This window comes from Trachurus japonicus, chromosome 8, assembly GCF_045865225.1.
Source record: "Trachurus japonicus isolate A0001 chromosome 8, Traja_1.0".
Taxonomy (NCBI): domain Eukaryota; kingdom Metazoa; phylum Chordata; class Actinopteri; order Carangiformes; family Carangidae; genus Trachurus; species Trachurus japonicus.
Window position 1 is genome coordinate 2128220 of NC_140914.1, and position 24304 is coordinate 2152523.

The following is a 24304-nucleotide window of genomic DNA, read 5'->3' on the forward strand; positions in this document are numbered from 1 at the left end:
GGGGTGCTCACACTTTTTCAGCCTGAGAGCTACTTTTAAAGTGACCAAGTCAAAATGATCTACCAACATTATTAATGATTCACGTTTATTATGAACATATACATAACACTTCATAAACAATATGTTGGTGTACCTGTTATAACTGCATGAACATATGGCACAATAATCGATACATTTGTGATCATTACCTTTACTCTGATGACCTGCACTGAATTGAATCAGCCAGGGAAGTATAGTCCGGACAGTAACTGCTGGTAGCCAGCCTCAGGCAGGCTTCCAAATGACCATCAGTCATGGTGGAGCGGTATTTAGATTTAATAATCTTCATGTGCGAAAATGCTGACTCACATAAATAAGTGGAGCCGAAAAATGCAGTCAGTGACATAGCACATTTTCTTGTGTTCGGGTACTTTTCCTCTGTGAGTAAGTTCCAGAACTCTCCATGAGCCCTGGACTTCAGCTGAATGTCAGTTTGTAGTGTCAAAATCTCATCCTCCACCTCAGAGGAGTTCAGATGAAACAGTGTTGCAATCTTGGATGCAAGAGATTCCACTTCAACATTTTCTTGAAATGGATAGCACATGAATGTAGCAACAGGCTCCAGCAAAGCAAAGTCCTGGAAGCGTCTGTTAAACTCTGACAGACAGCTGTCAAGCTCCTGTGCGTAGCGAGCACTGTCACACTGCACATGTGCCGTTTGTTGCGTCTCCAGCTCTGACGATAGGTTTGGGAAGCTTGTGAAATTATGGTGCTGCAGCTTTGAGGACAGATGCTGCAATTTTCGTTTGAAAGCATTGACTGAACTTATCATATTGACCACTGTTTTGTCTTTTCCTTGCAGCTCTACATTAAGCTCATTCAACATGTTGGTCAGATCGGTTAAAAATGCCAAATCAAGCAGCCACTGATTGTCATTTAGTTGGTTATATTCCACATGTTTAGCGACAAGAAGAAACTCCTTTATCTCCGGAAGCAGCTCACGAAACCTCTGCAGGAACTTCCCCCGACTCAACCACCTCACATCAGTGTGTAGCAACAACTCAGAGTGGTCACAGTCAGTGTTCTCCAGATGTGCACGGAACAGCCGTCTTTGAAGAGATCTAGCTCGAATAGAACAGGCGATCTTTGTTGTCACATCCATGATCTCTTTCATATTAAGCATTTTTGCACATAATGCTTGTTGGTGTATTATGCAGTGGTAATTAAGGAAGTCGGGGAAAGCGTCTTCCTCCCGGCACTTGGCAACAAATCCATTGGCCCGGCCGACCATGGCGGGCGCACCGTCGGTTGTGATTGACACCAACTTGCACACTGGGAGCTGTGTTTTTTCAATAAAGTTTTTGAAAGACTGAAAAATGTCCTGTCCCCGTGTGTGCTCTTTCATGGGCAGTAATGTTAACAGCTCCTCTTTTGTTGTCATGTCCGCAAAAACCATCCGAATAAAGATGCACAGCTGGGCTGTATCGCTTACGTCTGTGGACTCGTCCAATTGCAGTGAGAAACACTCGCAGTCCATTATGTCTTTCCTGAGCTGCTGCGTCAAATCTCCAGCCATGGCTTCACAGCGCCTTGTCACTGTGGCTCTTGATAGCTGGAGAGCTTTGATTGAAGATAATATTTCTGACTTATTTTTAAAGTCCCGAAACAATGAGTCAGCTGCGGCAACGAATGCCTCTTTCATTATTTCTCCGTCTTGGAAGGACTTCTTGTGCGTAATTGTCTGTAACAACATCTATTGCACGTCTGTCCGTCCTGGGTGAGGGATCCCTCCTCTGTTGCTCACCCTGAGGTTTCTCCGATTTTTCCCTGTTAAAAGGGTTTCCATGGAGTTTTTCCTCAGTCGATGTGAGGGTCTAAGGACAGAGGATGTTGTTACGATGCCATGTAAAGCCCTTTGAGACAAACTGTTTGTAAAAACGGGCTATACAAATAAAATTGCCTTGCCTTGCCTTGCCTAATAATGGTGTGACTCACCCGGAATGATGCTTCTGCGGCGGCCCTCGCTTTTGAGGTTGGTTGTGTGAAAAATGCCTGCTGTCCAGACAACAGTGTTTTCAGTTCTTTCACCTTTCTCTTTCTCAGCTCGCTTTTCGGAGGAAAATCCGTCTCGTATGTTTTATGAACAGTCCGAAAGTGCCGCTCCACGTTTCCCCTCTTCTGAACAGCGATGTGAGCTCGGCAGATTAGGCAAACACACTTCGAAAATGACATTGTGAAAAAAAAGTCCTCCTCCCATTCCGTGTGGAAATGGTAGGTTTTTGACTTCTTGCTTGGTCCAGCCGCCCCACTCATGTTTATGCTGTGTCGGAGCACAAAACATTGGAAGGCTAATTAATTAGCTCACCGGAGTTTTAGCAGTAGCCGCGGTCAGAGAATTTCTACCGCGGTTTGCTGCGCACATGCAGTGACCCGCGACCCGTCTGACCCCCGACCCACAGTGTGTTATTGTTGTTGCCATAGTGATGATGCAGTTTTTTTCTTTGTCTTTTTTCTTTTGAGTTTACTTTTAATGTTTTGTTCTTCGTCGTTGTTTTTATTTTGAGTTTTTTTTTTTTTTTTTTGTTCTTCATCACGGGATCGACCCACATGCGGTCGATCGCGATCGACGTAATGAGCACCCCTGATCTATATGCACTCAATACTTGGTTTTGTTTATTTGACTTGAACTACTGTAAACGGACTTTTCCATGATATTCTGATTTATTGAGATGCAGCTGTAGTTTCCAATTTCAAACTGAATATTCACTAATCAATAAGATTTATACAGGTGCAACTCAATAAATTATCATGGAAAAGTTTATTTATGTCAGTAATTCAATTCAAAAAGTGAAGCTAACACTTTATATAAATCCATTATGGCTTACGTTTTATGAGGACATAAAATTCAGTTTCTAAAAAAAATTGAATATTACAAAAGATTTATTTAAAAAAAAAAAAGAAGAAGCTTTTTTAATACAGAAATATTGGCCTTGTGAAAAGTTTGTCCATCTATATGCACTCAATACTTGGTTGTGGTTATTTGACTTGAACTACTGTAAATGGACTTTTCCATGATATTCAGATTTATTGAGATGCAGCTGTAGTTTCCAGTTTCAAACTGAATGTTCACTAATCAATCAGATATTTCTGTAGACATGAGATCGTATAGACACAGTCGGCAAGCAAGGAAACGTCACTTCCGGTTAGGGCCGTGGGGGAAAACAAACCGTTTTCCCCATACACACTCATGCAAAAAGGCGGCATTTTAAACCTTTGTCAAACGCTTGTTCGCCGTCCTGTCTTAGTTTTAATCACATGTATATGCTGACAAAGAGCTATATATTAGAAAACTCATCACGATCTGGGTCGATTGCTGTCCGTACATCTTAAAATATAAAGTTTTCACAGCCATAGCCTACACCGAGTCAGCAGGGTCGGCAACTTTCACTTCCGGTCAGAGCGTTACACGTTTGGAGAAGATGAGCGAAGTTCCGATATAAAAGTTCAGGTTGTGGTTTTTGAATTTATTTGCGGTGCAAAATAATACACAATAACTCAGGCAGTGTCTACGAGTGTCTAGAGCCGGCCGGCGGCGACTAAGAGAGCGTCAGAGCCGTGGGGGAAGACAAATATGACTGACTGTGAAATACCTAATATTTTTAAATGTACGGACAACAATCGACCCAGATCGTGATGAGTTTCTAAAAATATAGCTCTCTGTCAGCATATACATGTGATTAAAACTAAGACAGGACGGCGAAAAAGCCTTTGACAAAGGTTTAAAATGCCGCGTTTTTGCATGAGTGTGTATGGGGGACACGGTTTGTTTTCCCCCACGGCCCTAACCGGAAGTGACGTTTCCTTGCTTGCCGACTGTGTCTATAGTGGCAGTTTCAGTTGGATCCACAGCAGATGAACTTTAAACACACAGAACAAAGCCACAACACAAACACATGTATGCTAATGAGATGAGATCGTTAAATCCTCGTCTCACCGTGAACAAAGAAAAACAACACACAGTCACACACACTTTAAACATGGCTGCGACCTCATCACTCAGTGTGTGTGTGATATTCATGGTAAGTAAGGACTTTAAGAGCATATTATCTACAAATAACGGAGAGAGTTTCACCGTGTGTCTCGGCTCTTCCAGCAGCAGCGACGTTTTGGCGCGTTTTGGGGGGTGCACCGCTAATTAACGCCCCACCTGCAACAACAGCTGGAACCAGGAACCATCGTTCTCTGAACCAAACTGCTGCAGCAACAACAGTTTAGCTGGTTAACATATTTACCACTGGTCTGAATAATATGTGGAGTGGATTTTAGTTTTAGCTGAAGTTCACATAGATAATATCAACTTAAAAACACATTAAATCTAAATACTGACTCAGCTACACACCACCTATTGTTTATGGAGATAACCAAGGAACAGGAGCGCTAAGAAGCTTTGTTGTTGTTGGTTTGTTTATTCCTCTCTCTCTCTCTCGTTTACTTCTTTCTCTCTCTTTTTTGTCATTTGTTTACTGTTATTATAGTAACTATTATTATTGTTAATATTACCAGGCTATTATCTCCTTTAAAAAAAACAAAAAAAAACAAACTTGTTTTCTCCTCTCTCACACATGAAACCTCTCATCACTCTATTACTTCTATTACTCGCTATGTTTATCAATATTACCCCTTTATTATTATGTATTTACTATTATTCTTATGTTATCATTATTTATCATTGTTTTTTATGTATTTTTCTTTATCTCTTTTGCGTGATTCATCGTGATCTTGTCTTTACGTTCCACATTCGTTGCACCTGCTATTCTGTATTTTCTTGTATGTTTTTGTTTTGTTTGTCTTTTATTCTTGTTAACACCACATGTGTCTCGTGTTGTTTGTCTTCACAATAATAAAGAAGCTGTGATGACTATTTGTAGTAACTAAATCGGGGCTTACATTATTTTTATTGGTATTTTGGCCATCAAGGGGTTAATCAGGGTTTGGCTATAAAGACTCGAACCCTGAACCCTCACTGACTTAAAGGGATAGTTCAACATTTTGTCAAATTGGCCTGTTGCCATAATCCCTATAGTCATAGTAGTAGGTTCATTATCTTTAAAGCAGAAGTAAGTGATATATTTGGGTTAATATAAGTCTTAAATAGTTATATCTTCCGACAGCAATCACTTCTATAGAGTGTTTGGTCTGAAACACGGGTCTGTCAGTCACTCTGCTCTGCTCTGAGCCCAGGAGAAAACATTTATCGTATCCTACAGTTTTTATCCAATGAGGAGAGAGAACGGCATGCAGGGCTGTGTCTGCAGCCAAGGAACGCCGTGAATGTGGCGACGTAGGGACGAGGACTGTTATGGTGCGTTCAAGGAAACTCGTATTTTTCCGACCGTGAAGTGGTACCAGTTCGATCTGGTACGAGTTCACCGGTCGGAAGTTACGAGTGGCCGTTATAGTGACTTTCACCGGTAAAACAGGTCGGAAAAACACGAGTGGGTTGCCTGAAACGCTACAAAGTCGTAAGTTGTGACTTGAAGCTGTAATTTACGATTTCAAAAGCCTGCCTGGAACGCAGCATTGGCGAAAACGACCGGACCACTTACTTCTGCTTTAATTGTCGGTGCAAGCTATTTTTAGAACAGCGGAGCAGAGCCGTGAGCTGCTCAGAGCTACGCTACGAAGGCTCATGGGATTTCTTGGTTTCCCTCATCAAACTCATCAAAGTGACGTCAGCTCTAAGTGACAGAGTGTGAGAGTGTGTGAGGGCCCAGATGCTGTAAACATGAATGGAACAGCACTTACCCACTCTCACGACATGTTACCTTGACAACAAAATGTTGTTTACTCTACTACTTACGTAGAATACGCACAAGGTGTGTGAGGGGGACGGACTCCAAACTAAATGTTCCTGGATCAGATCTGATCAAATTATCATCAATCATCACAAATTGCACACATTAATACTGACAGTAAACTTGTTTTTTTTGCTCCTGTCCATTAACAATAGGAGACCGGCGGAGCTCTCTCTGACTACATGTGTTAATTTACTTTTTTAAAATTTTTTTAACACTCGCATTCTGACGGCATCCCCTGTATTTGACTTTACCCAAAGTCAGCATCGGTGCTGACTAAGGGCGCTTTCACAGCTAATAGTCCGGACCAAGGTCCGGACTTAATTTTTTTTTTTTTGTTACATTGTTTCCATATAGTCCAGTAAAGTTCGCGTTCACACTGCTATTATGACAGCGGACTAAAGGATCTACCGACGTCATGGCGGATGAGCGCGCGTCTGACGTTAGCGCATAGAAAGTGCTCTGAAAAAAATAAAATAAAAATAATGTAAAAAAAAAATATATATATATATATAGCCTACTGCTGGAAAACACGCTGTGGTTTGTAATCGCGGTGCAGAGGAGTGAGTTTAGAGCTGATGAAAAGAGAGAAAAAAAGAGGATTGTGCCGTGGCGAAATGCTCTCATTGATGAGAGCAGCAGCGATCAGCTGTTTTGTGTAGTGAAGGGGAACACACACACACGCTATGCGCACACGTGCGGTCCTCCTGTCAGATGCGGCTGCATCTCTCCAGGTCACTTGTGTGTGTGAGTGTGAGAGAAATAAAAGCTCTGACTTGCTGGGGCAGACGTTGTTTGGTGTCACCCGCTGATCCGTCTTTTTCATACTTTTTTCGAAAAAATATATATTAGGGTCATGATATAAAAAAAAATAGGCTTGCATGTAGGCCTATCGTTTGGGGATTTATATTAAACACTCTACTGTTTAATTCTGTGTAAACGTACAAGTGTAGCCTATACTGACACACCCATCCCTCTGACTAAATCTGGATATAATATGATCTCCTCCACTCCCCAAGTGTTGCCGCGGCTCCTCTTTCCTTGTTTTTTCCTGTTTATTTAATTTTTTCGGCACGAGCGCATCTGACGTTATTTCCTGTATTTGGTCTCATAGTTCGAACCTTCCAAAAAAATGCTTTCACACTACGCAGCAGCGGACCTTGGTCCAGGATAGTCCGGACCGAGACCACCTCCTGAGGCTGGACCAAAGACTCTGTCTTTAGTCCGGACCGTGGTCCGGGGGAGCTTTCACACCTGTCAATTTGATCCGAACTATCTGGAAAGTCCGAAAGTCCGGACCAAACGAGGTAGGTTGGAAAGCCCCCTTAAGGTAAGGGGGCAGTAAGGGCTCATTCACTGACTCACTGATCTGACAGTGGAACAGCCCTCACAAACTCACATACTTCCCGTGAACGCACCTCTAAGCAGAGAATTTCTAATATTAGAATTGGTTCTGCTCCAAGTGAGTGAGTCCATGAGGGGCCGGGTTGGAATTGGGCCAAAAGTATTTAGTTCAGACGCCATTTTTAGATGGCATGAAGGAGTAAGAGAGAAGCTGCATTAGGTGAGTATTAAACAACTTTATTATTATTATTCACCGTTAAAGTCTGTGAGTCTCAGTCCCTGTGAAGTGTGGAGGGAAGAAGAGTCAGAGTGAACTTGTGTCCACACAGAGACACTGAGACTAAAGGGGGGACAGCAGGAGGACAGCTATTCCCTGTTGTCTCAGCCAGTTGTGACGAACTGAATATTACGACCAGAAGGAGTTCATTATACCGTGTATTCTGTTAATGTGTGTGTGTGTGTTCAGTTCAGTCAGTGTTTCTGGTTTCCCTCTCAGACTGACTGAAGTCCTGAAGATGAGTGTTAATGTGGAGGAAGAGGAGGACGGACCAGAGTCTCCAGGATCCATCTGTCAGTCTCTGAGGAGTGACCGGTCCAAAGGAATTGTTCCAGAATTCAGTCCTGAATCTGGACCTGGACCCTCCTGCTGGTCTGTGAAGAGTGACGGATCCAAATTTCAACCTCTAAACTTCAGTCTTGGACCTGGACCTGGACCTGGACCTCGGCCTGGACCCTCCTGCTGGTCTGTGAAGAGTGACGGATCCAAATTTCAACCTCTAAACTTCAGTCTTGGACCTGGACCTGGACCCTCCTGCTGGTCTGTGAAGAGTGACGGATCCAAATTTCAACCTCTAAACTTCAGTCTTGGACCTGGACCTGGACCCTCCTGCTGGTCTGTGAAGAGTGACGGATCCAAATTTCAACCTCCAGACTTCAGTCTTGGACCTGGACCTGGACCCTCCTGCTGGTCTGTGAAGAGTGACTGGTCCAAAGAAGAACCTCCAGACTTCAGTCCTGAACCTGAACCTGGTCTTGGACGTTCAGACTCCCGGTAAGAGACCTGCTCCAGCCTCTTTACCAGTGTTGAGTGTGTTGAGGTCCTGCAGCTCATAGTGACTGTGAGTCAACAGGAACTGGTTCTTGTGGTTGATCAGTGTCTTCATACTAACTGCTCAGGTCTCTTCATGTTTCTTCTGAACTGATCTGATGAAAGAACATCTGGACTTGTTCCTCCTCCATGTTCTTCCTGCAGCTGATCAACATGAGCTTTAAAGACGTGGCTGATTCCAGGTGGTTTGGTGAACGTTGATGAGCTGGTTTCTAACAGAGTTTACAGCAGTTTGCAGGATCATTTTACAGCCTGAATGATGAGTTTCACATGTCAGAGCTTCACTGTAGACACTGTCTGAGCAGCAGCATCTGGATTTGATGTCTAATGAGTCAGGAAACAAGATGCTTCAGTGAAGGGACTAAATGCAGTAAATGGAGTCAGTGAAGGTTGAAGCCTGAGTCAGAGAGAAACCAGGAACCAGATCCATCAGACAGATCAGAGATGTGGAGCTGAGACTGTGACATGTTGTTGATCCAGAAATGTCTTGACAGGAGGAAGAGGAGTGGTGTCTCTGACGTCCTGAAGGATCATGGACAAAGACCCAGAACCAGAGGTGAGCTGCAGACAGCCAATCAGAGCAGCTGTGGACAAAGTGAGACTGAACATCTGTCTGCTGATGTGGTCATTAGTGAAACCAGGACCTGTTGTTTTCTCCAGAGTCATTGTTCCATCACACAGCACTGACATTTAAGATGATGATTCAAACCTTCTCTTTGTTGTCTGTAGTTTTTCTGTAGCTGATGAAAATAATCTGATCAGATTGTCAGACTCTCTGTCTTCAGTCTGACTCTGTCTCTTGTCTCTCAGCAGATCGTGGTCTGCAGGAGGTTTTAGATCAACATAAGATCAGTCTGAGGAGCAGATGTGAACGAGTGACTGAAGGAACTGAGGGAACAGGAAGTGGAACCCTCCTCAACAGGATCTACACTGAGCTCTACATCACAGAGGGACAGAGTGAAGAGGTTAATACCCAACATGAGGTGAGACAGCTGGAGACAACGTCCAAGAAGAAGACCCTCCAGGACACTCCAATCAAGTGCAACGACATCTTTAAAGACTTACCTGTCCAACGGAGAGAGGACGTCTCTCCGGTCTCACCTGTCCAACAGAGAGAGGACGTCTCTACGGTCTCACCTGTCCACCAGAGACACGTCTCTACGGTCTCACCCGTCCAACAGAGAGAGGACGTCTCTACGGTCTCACCCGTCCAACAGAGAGAGGACGTCTCTACGGTCTCACCTGTCCAACAGAGAGAGAGCGTCTCTACGGTCTCACCTGTCCAACAGAGAGAGGACGTCTCTACGGTCTCACCTGTCCAACAGAGAGAGGACGTCTCTACGGTCTCACCTGTCCAACAGAGAGAGAGCGTCTCTACGGTCTCACCTGTCCAACAGAGAGGGGACGTCTCCACGGTCTCACCTGTCGAACAGAGAGAGGACGTCTCCACGGTCTCACCTGTCGAACAGAGAGAGGACGTCTCTACAGTCTCACCTGTCCAACAGAGTCCCATCAGAGTGGTTCTGACAAACGGCGTCGCTGGCGTTGGAAAAACCTTCTCGGTGCAGAAGTTCACTCTGGACTGGGCCGAGGGCTTGGAGAACCAAGATGTCAGTCTGCTGGTTCTGCTTTCGTTCAGGGAGCTGAACCTGATCAGAGATCAGCGGTTGAGTCTTCTCAGGCTGCTCCATGTTTTCCATCCAACATTACAGAAGGTCACAGCAGAGCAGCTGGCTGTCTGTAAACTTCTCTTCATCTTTGACGGCCTGGATGAAAGCCGACTGTCACTGGACTTCAACAACAGGGAGGTTGTGTCTGATGTCACACAGACGTCATCAGTCAACGTGCTGCTGACAAACCTCATCCAGGGGAATCTGCTTCCCTCGGCTCTGGTCTGGATCACCTCCAGACCTGCAGCAGCCAATCAGATCCCTCCTACATGTGTTGACAGGGTAACAGAGGTCCGAGGCTTCACTGACGCCCAGATGGAGGAGTACTTCAGGAGGAGGTCCAGTGATGAAGATCTGTCCAGAAGAATCATCTCACACATCCAGACGTCCAGGACCCTCCACATCATGTGTCAAGTCCCAGTCTTCTGCTGGATCAGTGCTACAGTTCTGGAGCACATGTTGACCACAGACCAGAGAGGAGAGCTGCCCAAGACCACGACTGACCTGTTCTCACACTTCCTGCTGGTCCAGACAAACAGGAAGAAGAACAAGTACGGTGAAGGACATGAGACGAGTCCACAGGAGCTGACGGAGGCCGACAGGGAAGTTCTTCTGAAGCTGGGGAGGCTGGCGTTTGAACAGCTGGAGGAAGGAAACATCATGTTCTACCAAGAAGACCTGGAGCAGTGTGGTCTGGATGTCACAGAGGCCTTGGTGAACTCAGGACTCTGTACTGAGATCTTCAAAAGAGAGAGTGTGATCTTCCAGAAAACAGTCTACTGCTTTGTTCATCTGAGTGTTCAGGAGTTTCTGGCTGCAGTCTACATGTTCCACTGTTTCACCAACAGGAACACAAAGGCCCTGGAGAAGTTCCTGAGAGAAGACTACAAAGAGACAGAGATGAAACCAAAACAGAAGTCTTTGTCTGAGAAGATTCTGAATTTTTTTGGACTTAATGCAAGACCCCTGGTTAACTTCCTGCAGAGAGCCATGCAGAAATCCCTCGGCAGTAGAAACGGTCACCTGGACCTGTTTGTTCGCTTCCTTCATGGCATCTCTCTGGAGTCCAACCAGAGGCTGTTAGGAGGTCTGCTGGGTCAGACAGACAACAGTCCAGAAACCATCCAGAGAACCATCAACAACCTGAAGAAGATGAACTGTGATGAAATCTCTCCAGACAGAAGCATCAACATCTTCCACTGTCTGACGGAGATGAAGGACCAGTCAGTTCATCAGGAGATCCAACAGTTCCTGGAGTCAGAGAACAGATCAGAGAAGGAACTCTCTGAGATCCAGTGTTCAGCTCTGGCCTACATGCTGCAGATGTCAGAGCAGGTTCTGGACGAGTTGGACCTGAAGAAGTACAAGACATCAGATCAGGGACGACGGAGACTGATCCCAGCTGTGAGGAACTGCAGGAAGGCTGAGTGAGTCCAGACATGATCAATAACACACACACACACACACACACACACACACACACACACACACACACACACACACACACACACACACACACACACACACACACACACACACACACACAGTTTCAGGTCAGTTGTGTTGTTTCTCCAGATGTTTTAACACTGTGAGTTTTAAACATGCAGATGTTTCAGTTTGAGCTTCAAGCTGAAGATTAAAGTCCAACAAAGATGGACATGAACAATGTGCAGGTCTGACAGAGTGATGAGGGTCAGGGCTGGGTATTGATCACTGATCACCTGAATCCATCTGATCTCTGATTCACTTTGATTCCTGATTCAACATCATGATTGTGTTTTAGATTTCAGTCCCAACTCCAGTTTGACTTGGACATGAATGAGACGCTCAGAGAACTGATGCTGTAAATTGTTGCATTATTAAAACCATGAATGTTGACATGATGAATGGAGCCAAAGCAGTTCCATTAATGCACTTTCTATTGAACATGAGCAACAGTGGAATCGTCATGGTAACAGATAGCAGATGCAGCAGCAGCAGCAGCTCCACTGTGTGTCAACAGTCACAGCTGCTTCTTCACATCCTGCACATAGATCTGCTTCCATTCAGCTCCACACAGTTTCTACCTGACTGGACACTTGTTCACTTGGAGTCTAGAGGCTGCTGTGTGTGTGCTGCTAATGTTGTGTGTTTGTGTACGCTAACACACCTGTGCTTCACCTGCTGGTTCAGTTGTGGCTGGTTGTGAAGCCGAAGCAGCTGCAGCTCCAGTGTAACAGACTGACTGTGTCATGTTTGTGTGTCCATCATCAGCACAGACACACAAACTGTCAGAAGAGTGAAGGACGATCAAAGCAGCTTCTCTCTCTTTTTACTCATCAACCATCTCAGTCACTGTGCAGCCGCCAGCTCTCACACACTTTTAAGGTGGAATGTTTTCTTGTGTGCTGCTCAGTGACCCATGGAAATCAATCAGTCCACCTTAAATGTCACCATGACAACCTGCAGCGTGTCCTTAGTGTGGATTAGATCTGTGCAGGACACACTTTAGTGGTCAGATCTTCTTTTTTTTTTTTTTTAAAGTATATTTTTCGGCTTTTTTGCCTTTATTTGATAGTGATGACAGTAGAGATAGACAGGAAATGGGGAGGCAGAGAGAGGGGGAATGACACGCAGGAAAGGTCTGCCCGATGCGGGATTCGAACCGGGGACGCCTGCGGCGAGGACTGTAGCCTCTACATGGGGCGGCCGCTCTACCCACTGCGCCACGCACCGCCCCTAGTGGTCAGATCTTCTGACTAAAGATGTTTCTACATTTCACCTTGATTTTCTTTGACTTTGTAAGACAGTCAGACACCCACCCTGAAATGTTGTCTAAGTTTTCTCTAGACTGAATGTCACCATTCTCTGCCTTTTTGATTATCTGTAAACTAATCAACCACCTAGGCTCAAACCTCATCATTTGGGAACTGTTTCTCATCACTCTAAAATGTAACACCTTCTGTTTACTTGATTCACTCTGTTGGTCTCAGTGCGAGAAGTGAAAGGATCTAGGTGACTTATTGTCAAGACCCCTGATGATCAATTGGGACTCTCTATGCAAAGTCCCAATTGTTATGTGAATTAGAAGTGTTTCTGTTCTGGTTGGGTATTTAAGGGAAAGAGCAAGAACCTCACTTCGAGTTGATCTGCTTACCAGAGCTCCCACACATTGAGTGTGTTGCATTATCTGTTTCTTAAGTATTGTTACTATTTGCTATAGTTTGTTCATTTTGTACATCACAATAAACTGGAATGTTAAACCTTCATTTCTGATATTGCCTTATTGAGACTTTGTTCTAAATAATTAAGAATCTGTTATTGGATATTTATTTGGTCTTTAGTTATATGGTAAGTTTCATTTGGTAACATTCATACCCTTAACCTCTGAGTTGAATAGAAAAGATTGAGTATCATGTCCTTTAACCATTGAGTTATATTTTATGACCTCTGAATATCTCAACCTAGGTGTCTGGGCTGTTCTTCTATGTTAAGAAGGTCACTGAATAGTTTAAGTCTATATCTGCCATCCCTGAACTAAGTTAGTCTAAAAAGATCTTAGTTATATGGTAAGTTTCACTGGACACTATTCACACCCTTAACCTCTGAGTTGGACAGACAAGATTGAGTATCATGTTCTTATACCTCTGAATACTTCAACCCAGGCATCAAGGCTATTCTTCTATGTTAAGAAGGTCACTGAGTGGTTTTAATAATCCATCACTGAACTAAGATTGATTCCTGTTTTCTTAACAATAGAATTGATTCTTAAAGTGTTTATATTTTAAATGATTGATTAACTTTTAATTCCACCAATATTTAAGAGTAAAGTTATTTTTAAATGGAGTCAGATTAAACGAGTATTTACTTTATTTTGAAAATCTCATCTTAACACCGGAAAGACAAGACACGTATTGGGGAGATATTGTTAAATATTGATGAATATTTCCTCCCCTACAGTTTGGTGACCCCGACGTGATCTCGTGATTGCAGCAAGCAGAAAGGCGAGAGAAGTCAATTCCGGCGGATCAAACAATGAGGTTTGAATTCCTTTGTGTCTACAGACAGCTTCTGTGGTAAGTGCAAATTTACAGCTGTGACAAAAGATTCAGGGAAAGTTTGAATTCACATCACATATAGACACATGGTATAGAACGGATCGACATATCCACTGATAGATCGGAGACCGTAGAAATCCGATGGGGGGAAAGGTTTCAACTCACAACTCACTAGGACAGGGATGTTCGAGTGTAGAAATAGATGAACAGATAATGGACACAGTTGGTTTGCAAGTCTATGAGACTTTAGTCCGTCTGCGCGATCTTGGCGTAAGTTTAAAATGGGAAAACAGTGAAATTCTTCACTGGTATTCAACAAAAGGCGTCGCATTAAAATCTAAAAGTAAATTTCGCGATCTCCCTGCAGCGATTTTATATTTGCTCCGACGCAATGATTTAAAGATGATAGCAGAGGGAGAACGTACTTTGGAGAACATCCAAAGTTCAAAAAGACTTCAATCAGAAGAAATAAAAAACCTAAGAGCAAAAATTGACGCATTCCATTATGAAAAAATCAGCTGGGCAAGACAGAGCGAAACAATGGAGGCAGAAATTAAACGGCTAAAACAAAAATTAAACTTAGACAAATGCTACACTTCCACACTGGAAGACTACTGTGGCGATGTTGGTTTTCCAGTGGCAGCTATTAAAGAGGCTGTCATTAGCTCCAAAGGCATAGAGTACTATGATCAAGACGACGGCCCTCTTTGTAATGCTAAGTTTAAACACTTTAGCTCCACTCAAAGCCAAATGAAGACTTGTCTCAAAACAGACAAAATTCCCAAGAAATCTGTAAAAATATCTGTAATGAAAACAGTAAGAAACGCAAACAATGACATCACTACCATTACTCGAGCATTATCATGCGAAGAATGTTCAAGACACAAAGAAGTAGTCGGCATCATGCCTCGCCGCGGGCCCTTTCAAAGTTATTGGGACAAACTAATGCTTCAGGCTTCTGTTTACAACCTAGAACCCCGAGATGTGTGGCAAATAGTCTTGCTCACCATTCCAGACGAGTTGCATTCTAAAATCCCCCAAGAACTCAGATCTGGAACAATTCTTGAGAGACAGCTCGGAGAAACCAATAACGACATCTATGGCCGTCTAAAAGAGGTTTTACTTCAGATGAGAGGACCACCACAGGCCGAGTGGCACAGAATCCTTGAACTTAAACAATCAAATAAAGAAACATTTGAGGCATTTGCAGAGCGTATGTGGGTAGCCTTCAGAGAATACAGTGGGGTGGAAGATTGCAACCGTAACCATGAAATCCTCTTACAAATGCTGCGCAACAATGCTGGACCACACGTTCAGAATGCGTTAGCTCTGGGTGGGGACCCACCCCACAACACATTCAACGCACTCGTTGAATGGGCCACAAAAATAGAACAGAGGTCAGAAACTCTAAAACTGTGCCCCGTAGCCGCAACTCAATGGGTAGCTGAAGGAGAAAATAATGTCATCATTTGTGACTATTGTCGTCGTCCAGGCCATAAAATAGAACGTTGTTTCAAACTACATGGTGCCCCACAGTCAAGACCCAAATTCAGAAAAGTAACTGGTACATCTCTGCGAGATCACACAGAAACTACTAACATGAGAGACACAGATGTGAGTGGCCCTTACGCAGACGTCCTAGCTGCTCTAGAAAAAATGAAGGAACAAAAATAGGGATGCGTGGCCTCCATTGGGAGCATTGTTTCGAGTGGTAACCGTGTAAAAGTAAAATCTAATCTTGGAGGCCGATTAGTTGACATTTTAATTGACACCGGTGCTGCTTGCTCCTGCACAAACATCCCACTACCTCTCACAAATGAAACCATTCAAATCAAAGGAATAGGTGACACTTTAATGACAGCGACACTTACAAAACCAGTCCGACTTGATTTAGGCGCAGTAGTGTTAACCGAGCCGTTCTGGTATTTACCTGGAAACAGCGAGGGTACAGTTTTGGGCATGGACATAATGGAAAAGCATGGCTTTGTCATCAACTGTTTGGAAAAACAGATTGAGATCATCACAGAGAAAACAGCTAAGAAAAATTCTGTCAGAAACTGTGCAAGCATTATGTCCATCACCACCCCTGACCCAGCACAACAGCTAATTGATAAACACAGTGACATGTGGGTCAATCATGAACATGATTGTGACCTTCCTGACTTTGAAGTGAGTATTGAGGGAAATCCACCACCCCAAGTTTTGACTGAAGATTCGTGCAAATGTATTACAGGCATGTCCAAATCTCACATGCTAAACTCGCTTCAAAAAGTGAAAGGAACTTCGAACTATCTCCACGAGTGGATCCCACACTTTGCCAGTACTGTAACACCCCTGGGTACATTGTCAAAAGGCACGTTAAAGTCCTCTGACATCAAAGACTGGACTAATGAGAATAAAAAAGCGTCCACTGAACCTAAAGGACGTGTTTGTACCACACCAGTCTTACAGATGCCTAAACCACCCAAAAACCAAAGAAATGTCACAGATGGATTTCAATGGTCCACTCACCAGTGCCAAAAGGGGGGTACAAAATGGGTTGATGCCAAGCCAGCTTGCAAGAATTGTGGCACTGGTCTCAGGGAACCAAATTATCCCTCTGTTTGGAGCACCCTTCTAAATATGATCAGACCGAAACAACCATCTCACACATTTTCCATTGCCATCCCAGGGACTCCTGATGTCAGGAAACTATTCAGAACAACCTGCACACAACTAGGCCATCAAGTCCCACTTATTCACAACTGCACAGGAGATGGATATGGAAATGTTCTAAGGGGCCATGTACATCCAACATCACACTTCTTCCAAAACAATCACAAACATGACCCCCCGGATTAGCACCGGAACCAAATGATAAATTTCAACATTCACTGTAGAGAGAGATCTACCCATCTCCCCACTCATAACAGAGCCAGTTATATGAGTTATTTTCCAAATCTCCATAATCTCACACACAGTTTGTTTTTCATTTAATTTTAATTTCTTTCCAAAAGACTAACCTGTCTGTAAAGACCCCTAGGCATGTCCTAAACAATTTAATTGATAAAGATATCAATTATTCAGAACTGTTCTCTACTTTAATGATGTATAATAACAATGAATGTACTGTATGTTTTGGGTTCTTTGTCACTTTTCCACTTATTCACCCAGAACAGGTTTTTTCCAAATTCCACCACCATATGCGCAATAGGCAGTGTGGTGAAGAATCAGATGATACAATGGGACCACATCATGGGGTATATGACATTAAGAAACATTGAGACCTTGTTTACTTCTCGCACATGTTGTCATGAAATACAGTTATATAATCTGTACTTGTAACACCCTCAAACCTTTCAAATGATTCCAAGCTCATCAACGTCCCGTCTCTACATGGATACTCAGAAGCCATCCAGATGTCATACACACAGTGGTGTGTTACCAGTAAAATGAACTCTTCCCTACGGGGTTTGACCTGTCCAGATCATCTACACGCTCAGCACAGTATGCATACACTTGGTGGATTGGGTGTTCAAAGGATGTGTAATTGCCAGCTCAATCATATTCATTGCCACTCTAATCCAGTGTTGCTACATCCGATGCGCCCTCCGTTCCCTCCGCAAAGCAACGCACTCTGCTTTCGTACTCAGCCCCTTGCAACTGCCAGATTTACAAAGACTGAAATAATAGAATTATGAGTGTGGGTATGAACTGTCAATTTTCAAGTTGACCCCTATCGTTTTGTTCTGTGTTTATTTTTTATTTTGTTTGCATTTCCCAGATGGCTCTCAGGGGCCAAAGGGGGGAAACTGTAAGACAGTCAGACACCCACCCTGAAATGTTGTCTAAGTTTTCTCTAGACTGAATGTCACCATTCTCTGCCTTTTTGATTATCTGTAAACTAATCAACCACCTAGGCTCAAACCTCATCATTTGGGAACTGTTTCTCATCACTCTAAAATGTAACACCTTCTGTTTACTTGATTCACTCTGTTGGTCTCAGTGCGAGAAGTGAAAGGATCTAGGTGACTTATTGTCAAGACCCCTGATGATCAATTGGGACTCTCTATGCAAAGTCCCAATTGTTATGTGAATTAGAAGTGTTTCTGTTCTGGTTGGGTATTTAAGGGAAAGAGCAAGAACCTCACTTCGAGTTGATCTGCTTACCAGAGCTCCCACACATTGAGTGTGTTGCATTATCTGTTTCTTAAGTATTGTTACTATTTGCTATAGTTTGTTCATTTTGTACATCACAATAAACTGGAATGTTAAACCTTCATTTCTGATATTGCCTTATTGAGACTTTGTTCTAAATAATTAAGAATCTGTTATTGGATATTTATTTGGTCTTTAGTTATATGGTAAGTTTCATTTGGTAACATTCATACCCTTAACCTCTGAGTTGAATAGAAAAGATTGAGTATCATGTCCTTTAACCATTGAGTTATATTTTATGACCTCTGAATATCTCAACCTAGGTGTCTGGGCTGTTCTTCTATGTTAAGAAGGTCACTGAATAGTTTAAGTCTATATCTGCCATCCCTGAACTAAGTTAGTCTAAAAAGATCTTAGTTATATGGTAAGTTTCACTGGACACTATTCACACCCTTAACCTCTGAGTTGGACAGACAAGATTGAGTATCATGTTCTTATACCTCTGAATACTTCAACCCAGGCATCAAGGCTATTCTTCTATGTTAAGAAGGTCACTGAGTGGTTTTAATAATCCATCACTGAACTAAGATTGATTCCTGTTTTCTTAACAATAGAATTGATTCTTAAAGTGTTTATATTTTAAATGATTGATTAACTTTTAATTCCACTAATATTTAAGAGTAAAGTTATTTTTAAATGGAGTCAGATTAAACGAGTATTTACTTTATTTTGAAAATCTCATCTTAACACCGGAAAGACAAGACACGTATTGGGGAGATATTGTTAAATATTGATGAATATTTCCTCCCCTACAACTTCATTTCATGTTTGGAGAAAATCAGTGTGTGTGAGCGTTGTTCAGGTGACACCTGCAGCTCTACACCTGAGCTCACCTGACCACATCTACCTGTGTCGGCACAGGAGCCTGGATTAAACATCCATCTGGGCTTTGATGAATGGATGTTGGAGGATTCAAGAGGAGGTGGATCTGAATCTGAATGGGTTTTTCCAGCCCAGCCCTGATGAGGATTATTGTTTCATGTGTCACGTGGCGATGTTCGAACTAAAAATAATAATTTAGTTAAAAGTGTTGCCGACAACGCCACCTGAGTTGAAGAGCCCAGGACTCTAACTATTTGGCACAGGTTCTTTTAAAATCAGATTCGAGCAGAGTTAAAAACCACAGTAAAAAAATGAAAAGTTCACCAAGGTTTATTGTAAACAGTCCAAAGTCTCTTTGCCCGGATTCAGATAGTCCCGGAGGAATCCTTCTCAGGACCAGATGCTGATCTCAATCTTCAGAGGTGATGGGGAGGGGATGAGGCCTTTGAAAGGGACAAAGGAAACAACGAGTGGTCAAGAACAGGGTTCCGAAGTTTAAAAGGGGAAATTCCCACGGTTTAAAATCCCAATAAAATCCAAAGCTTAAAATAGGCAATAGAGAGGTACTTAAAGTCCCACTCCCGCGACCCTTTTCGGCCATTTTAAAAGCAGCTCATTAGCCATGCACATTAGCAATTCACCTCTGGAGGGTGGGCGGAGACTGCGCTGCTCTGCACCCGCCCAGCCACCTCCTCGCACCCCACCCCCCGCTTGCTGACAGCTGGACATTGTACAATTACAGATTCAGCGCGTTTAGCGTAAAACTCCACACTGGGATTTGATCCCAGACTGGAACATAGTCCTTGCACACAGTGCAAGCTGCTCTACCAGGTGAGCTATACCTGTTATACCTTGACAGCTACACCGAGCTGGCAAGCCGTTCACCTCTGAGCCAGATGCAGAGCGGGGCGGGAGCTTGTAGCACTAGTGCCCTCCCCTGGAGCTGTGACACCCTCAACTCCAGTCTCCCTGAAACTGCCAGTTTGCGTCTGCCATTGGTTCACAGCAGTTTGAAGGCAGAAAAACTCAGAAATGCAATTTTGCACTTCCTTTTCTGCTGATATGTGCTCTAACACAAGAAAAATGCCACAGGAACATGTGAAAAGCTCAAAAAACACAATTTTCATGGGAGTGGGTCTTTAACCGGGAGAGGGGTATATCGCAACAACACCCCTCTAGTATCCCACGATGCTTCCCTCTCAACTCCGGCCGTCTTCTTCCATCTATGGCCACGCGGGTCCCCTCGGGTCCAGCACTCCGCCTAGAGACGCAGAACACAGCCACCAGTCCTCTGTCGACACACCTGTCCACACTCCCACTCCCTCCTCTCGCCTGGCCCTGCAGCCGGCCTTCTTAGTGTCTGCAACTCAACTGGGAAAATAACACTCACGCTTGTCCTGGGTGATAACTTTACGTCATGCACCCAGGCTGGAGTTGTTACGCCGAACAGATACAGGCTGCTGCACTTCAGGTCTGAGGGTCTTTAACGATGGTGGTCTCCTGGTGATCCGGCTGGTTCTCTGCCTGGCGTCCTCTCCTGCTTCACTGCCGCTGCCTAAATAAAAAGGTTATACCTGCGCATGCCACCAGCTGCGGCTTGTTGCGGTGATTAGTCTGCTGGCTGTGTGACGTTCAAGGTCAGCTTGTAAAAAAAGAAACACCAATTCAAAGTAATCTCAAATAACTCTATAGAATTTACAAAACACAACATGCAATATAACAAAACTTAACATGTTCTATAAACTTAAATCACAGCAAGAAAACAAAGAATCAAAACATACAACACTAAAACTGACCCCGTCACACATGTCCAACACAAAGAGAGAAGATGAACTGAACCAGAGTGTGAAGAGCACATGTTGATCACATGATGACATGTTGTGTGTGTTTAGTACTAATTGTCTGATTTTACTCTCACACATTTTTGTTTCTTCTCTAATCACAGACTTGGTTGGTGTGACCTCTCAGAGATTCACTGTGAAATCGTTGCCTCAGCTCTGAAGTCCAGCCCCTCCCACCTGAGACACCTGAACCTGAGTGAGAACAACCTGGGTGATTCATCAGTGAAGCTTCTGTGTGCTGGACTGGAGAGTCCAAACTGTAGACTGGAGACTCTGAGGTGAGTTCACTGACTGGAGCTGTTGTAGTTGTTTGAAGCTTCAGCTTCTCATTGGTTCATACATGTCAGGATTTGTGTGTGAGGATTTTTCTCAAGAAGCTGAAGAGAGAAAACAGTTGAGATGAGTCCAGAGAGAAGAAGGTGAGAGCAGTCGTAGTGTTTGTGATGCAGAGCAGCAGAGAACGAGCTCAGCTTCTACAACTGTTGTTTTCAACTCAGACACTTGTTGTTGAACCAACGTGCAGCACTGATCTGAGAGCAGATGTTGAGTTGTGGTCAGAAACACAGCAGCTGGTGGATGTTGTGGAGCTGACAGAACCATGGGAGGAAGCATGAGAGGAAGCAGCTGAGATCCACAGAGCTGGCAGCAGAGGCAGAGGAGGCTGGAAAGCTGCGCTCCAGTGGAGGCTGGCTGTAGGGAACTGTTGGCAGCTAAAGTCTGCTCCCTGGTAGCTCAACTGGCTGGGAGAGGCTGGAGTGTGAAGCAGGAAGTGAAGAGCACGGCACACACTGCAGCCACTTCCTGTCAATGACTGTGAATGCTGAGAATCAAGGTGAGACAGGTGAGAGCAGAGCTGCTAGTGTTGGTCTTGTTGCTGCTGACATGAAGCAGCTGCAGAGGCTCAGCTGGTTTGTTTGGAGGCTCACCAAGATGGGCTGAAGGTTGTTGCTTCATGTGGTGGCTCAGGCTCAGAGTGTTGACTCAGTGCTTGGCTGAGGGCAGGAGTCAGAAGCAGCTCAAAGTGACAGCTGAGCTTCTTGAACGTGGGCTTGTGTGAGCTGTTGAACACAGTCAGTGTGTTAGCAGAGCAGAGCAGCAGCACAGAAGCTGAGTGATGAGCTGCTGTGGACGGGCTCGCCACAAACAACCTGCTTCACACACTTTCAACGCCCACAGAGGAAAGCTGACCACGTCGTTCTGAAGATTGTCACAACTTGATGTTGCTGTCAAACAGCCCTGAACTCTGGAGCCGTGTTTGTCGGCCATTGAAGCGGCGTAACGCTACGCACACGCGCACTATGACGCACACTGTATGAGTGCAGATGAGCTGTTGGAGTGAGAAGGAGCTCAGTGACAGAGTCTCTGAGAAATGTGGCTGCACAACATGAGTTTGTCTGGATGGAGCCACAGGTGGAGCTGACAGGTGAAGAGGCGGAGTCACTGCGTCTGTGTTGAAGCAGCAGCAGCTTCTCATGAATATTAATGAGCTGTTTTCTCTCTGTCACTGTTTAACCTGCTTCCTGTTGCTTCAGCTGTTGGACTTTGATTTTCTAAACTTGTTATTTCTGAAGCTTCTTCAGCTCTGAACAGATGATGGGACACTGAACGCTGTCAACAAGGAGCTTTGTCCTCAACTCACTACTTTTATTCTTTATTCAGATTGTACAGCTGCAGTTTGTCAGAGATCAGCTGTTCTTCTCTGGTCTCAGCTCTGAAGTCCAACCCCTCCCACCTGAGACACCTGGACCTGGGTTGGAACGACCTGCAGGATTCAGGAGTGAAGGATCTGAGTGGTTTTCTGGAGAGTCCAGACTGTAGACTGGAGACTCTGGGGTCAGTTCACTGACTGTTGTATCTGATCCACCTACAGTGGATTAAAGTGAACTTATAAAAACATTAAATTAAAATAGATTATTTTCTGTGTTTCTATATTTAGATTTTGATGCATCTTGAGCAGGACATGTCCTAAAAACAAAAAAACTCTTCTTCTAAATAATCTGTGACAAATGATGTAAAATGAGTCCAGAAACACAGAGTTGTATTAATTCCTCATTTGACTCCAGATTTATTTTCCTCTTTATTCAGATTTGTATCAAAAATCAAAGTTCAGTCACTTGACACTGGGTTTCATCACGTCAATGACCCCTGTGCTGTTAGTTTATTGATTTAACCCTGATACCAGTTGATCAATAAAGTTATTGATGATGATAATAATAATAATAATAATAATAATAATAATAATAATAATAATAATAATAATAATAACTAGAAAATTTCCTCTCGGGAAATTTTGAATGGGCCACGGGAGCTACTGCGGGTTGTGCCATCTCTGTCAACATGGGAATCAAACCCACGATCTTAAGGTCAAGACAGAGCTGATCAGACAGACACATGATCATCTTTCTATAAGCACTGATATGGAGAAGCTGTAATCACATTAGGTTAACTGTGTGTGTGTGTGTGTGTGTGTGTGTCTGTAATCACATGAAGCTGGCTCTAGAGTCTGTGTGTGTGTGTGTGTGTGTGTGACTGACTTGACACATAGTTAGTTAGTAGCTGCATCCTGTGTCAGTCTGATTTAGCTGTGTCTGTGTTTATAAACATTTAAACGAGCGCCAGGTGGATTGTTTATGAAGTTAACGAGCTCTGGCCTGAGGATCAAAGAGGTTACCACGGCGATAGGGGCCCCCGCAGGCTGAGACAGACAGAAACGTGGAGAAAAAGAGCCATTTTCTGCCTCTGCACCGGTCTCACATTTAGGCTTAGCATGACAAAACGGTAACTCCTATCAGAACAAAACACAGATCACATTGCTCTAAGGACTTACTGAAAATTTCGATACGATTTGGTGTTTCTACAGTAAATATTTTGGCGACGCTGGCAGTTTTAAAACATCAGGCCGTTCTGCTTCTCTCAGAAAATATTTGTATTGGAGTCAATGAGGAGCAGGGACAGACGTGGCCGCACTCAGAGGCTGATTCTGTAAGTTCTGTAAGTCTCTCTGATATTTTGAGCACATGAATTGACAAGTTTGTCTTACAAATTCTGAAAAAATTATGTGTGTAGAGTGTAAATTGTGGCCGTGCTGACAGTTTATCCAGAAAAAATACAGAATGTTTCTTCACTCTCTCCCACTCTAACCGATGATGTCACGTGCTCTGACACGAACATTCCATGCAATACACAACCATTATAATCTCATAATTTCTCCAAAAATGATCATGGTCATTGAACAGGGATTGATCAAAAACTATATGACCTATCAAAACGTGGAGTAATACGCCAATACACAAGACTTGTGTCTACTGTTTAAAGTTTAAATGGAGTCTCTAGGTGAAAGTATGCCTGAGCAGTAGACGTTTGTTAAACTCCAATGATTGGTCTTTTTTTCCCGCCCGTCCCATTGACTTACATGCAAAAATTTTGCGCAGTTTTTCGCGACTTACGTCGC

At 43.7% G+C, this 24304-nt stretch overlaps 2 protein-coding genes across 2 annotated transcripts in view; both read left to right on the top strand.

Moving 5' to 3' along the window:
• LOC146982298 (NACHT, LRR and PYD domains-containing protein 12-like) overlaps window positions 1-24304 on the top strand; it is a 182929-nt gene that overhangs the window by 30933 nt on the left and 127692 nt on the right. The gene's annotated exons all lie outside the window — the stretch shown is intronic.
• Window positions 13871-16162, top strand: LOC146982299 (uncharacterized). Its single transcript, XM_085783303.1, has one exon. The coding sequence runs from the start codon at window positions 14135-14137 to the stop codon at window positions 15665-15667; it is 1533 nt and encodes a 510-aa protein (XP_085639429.1). The 5' UTR covers window positions 13871-14134; the 3' UTR covers window positions 15668-16162.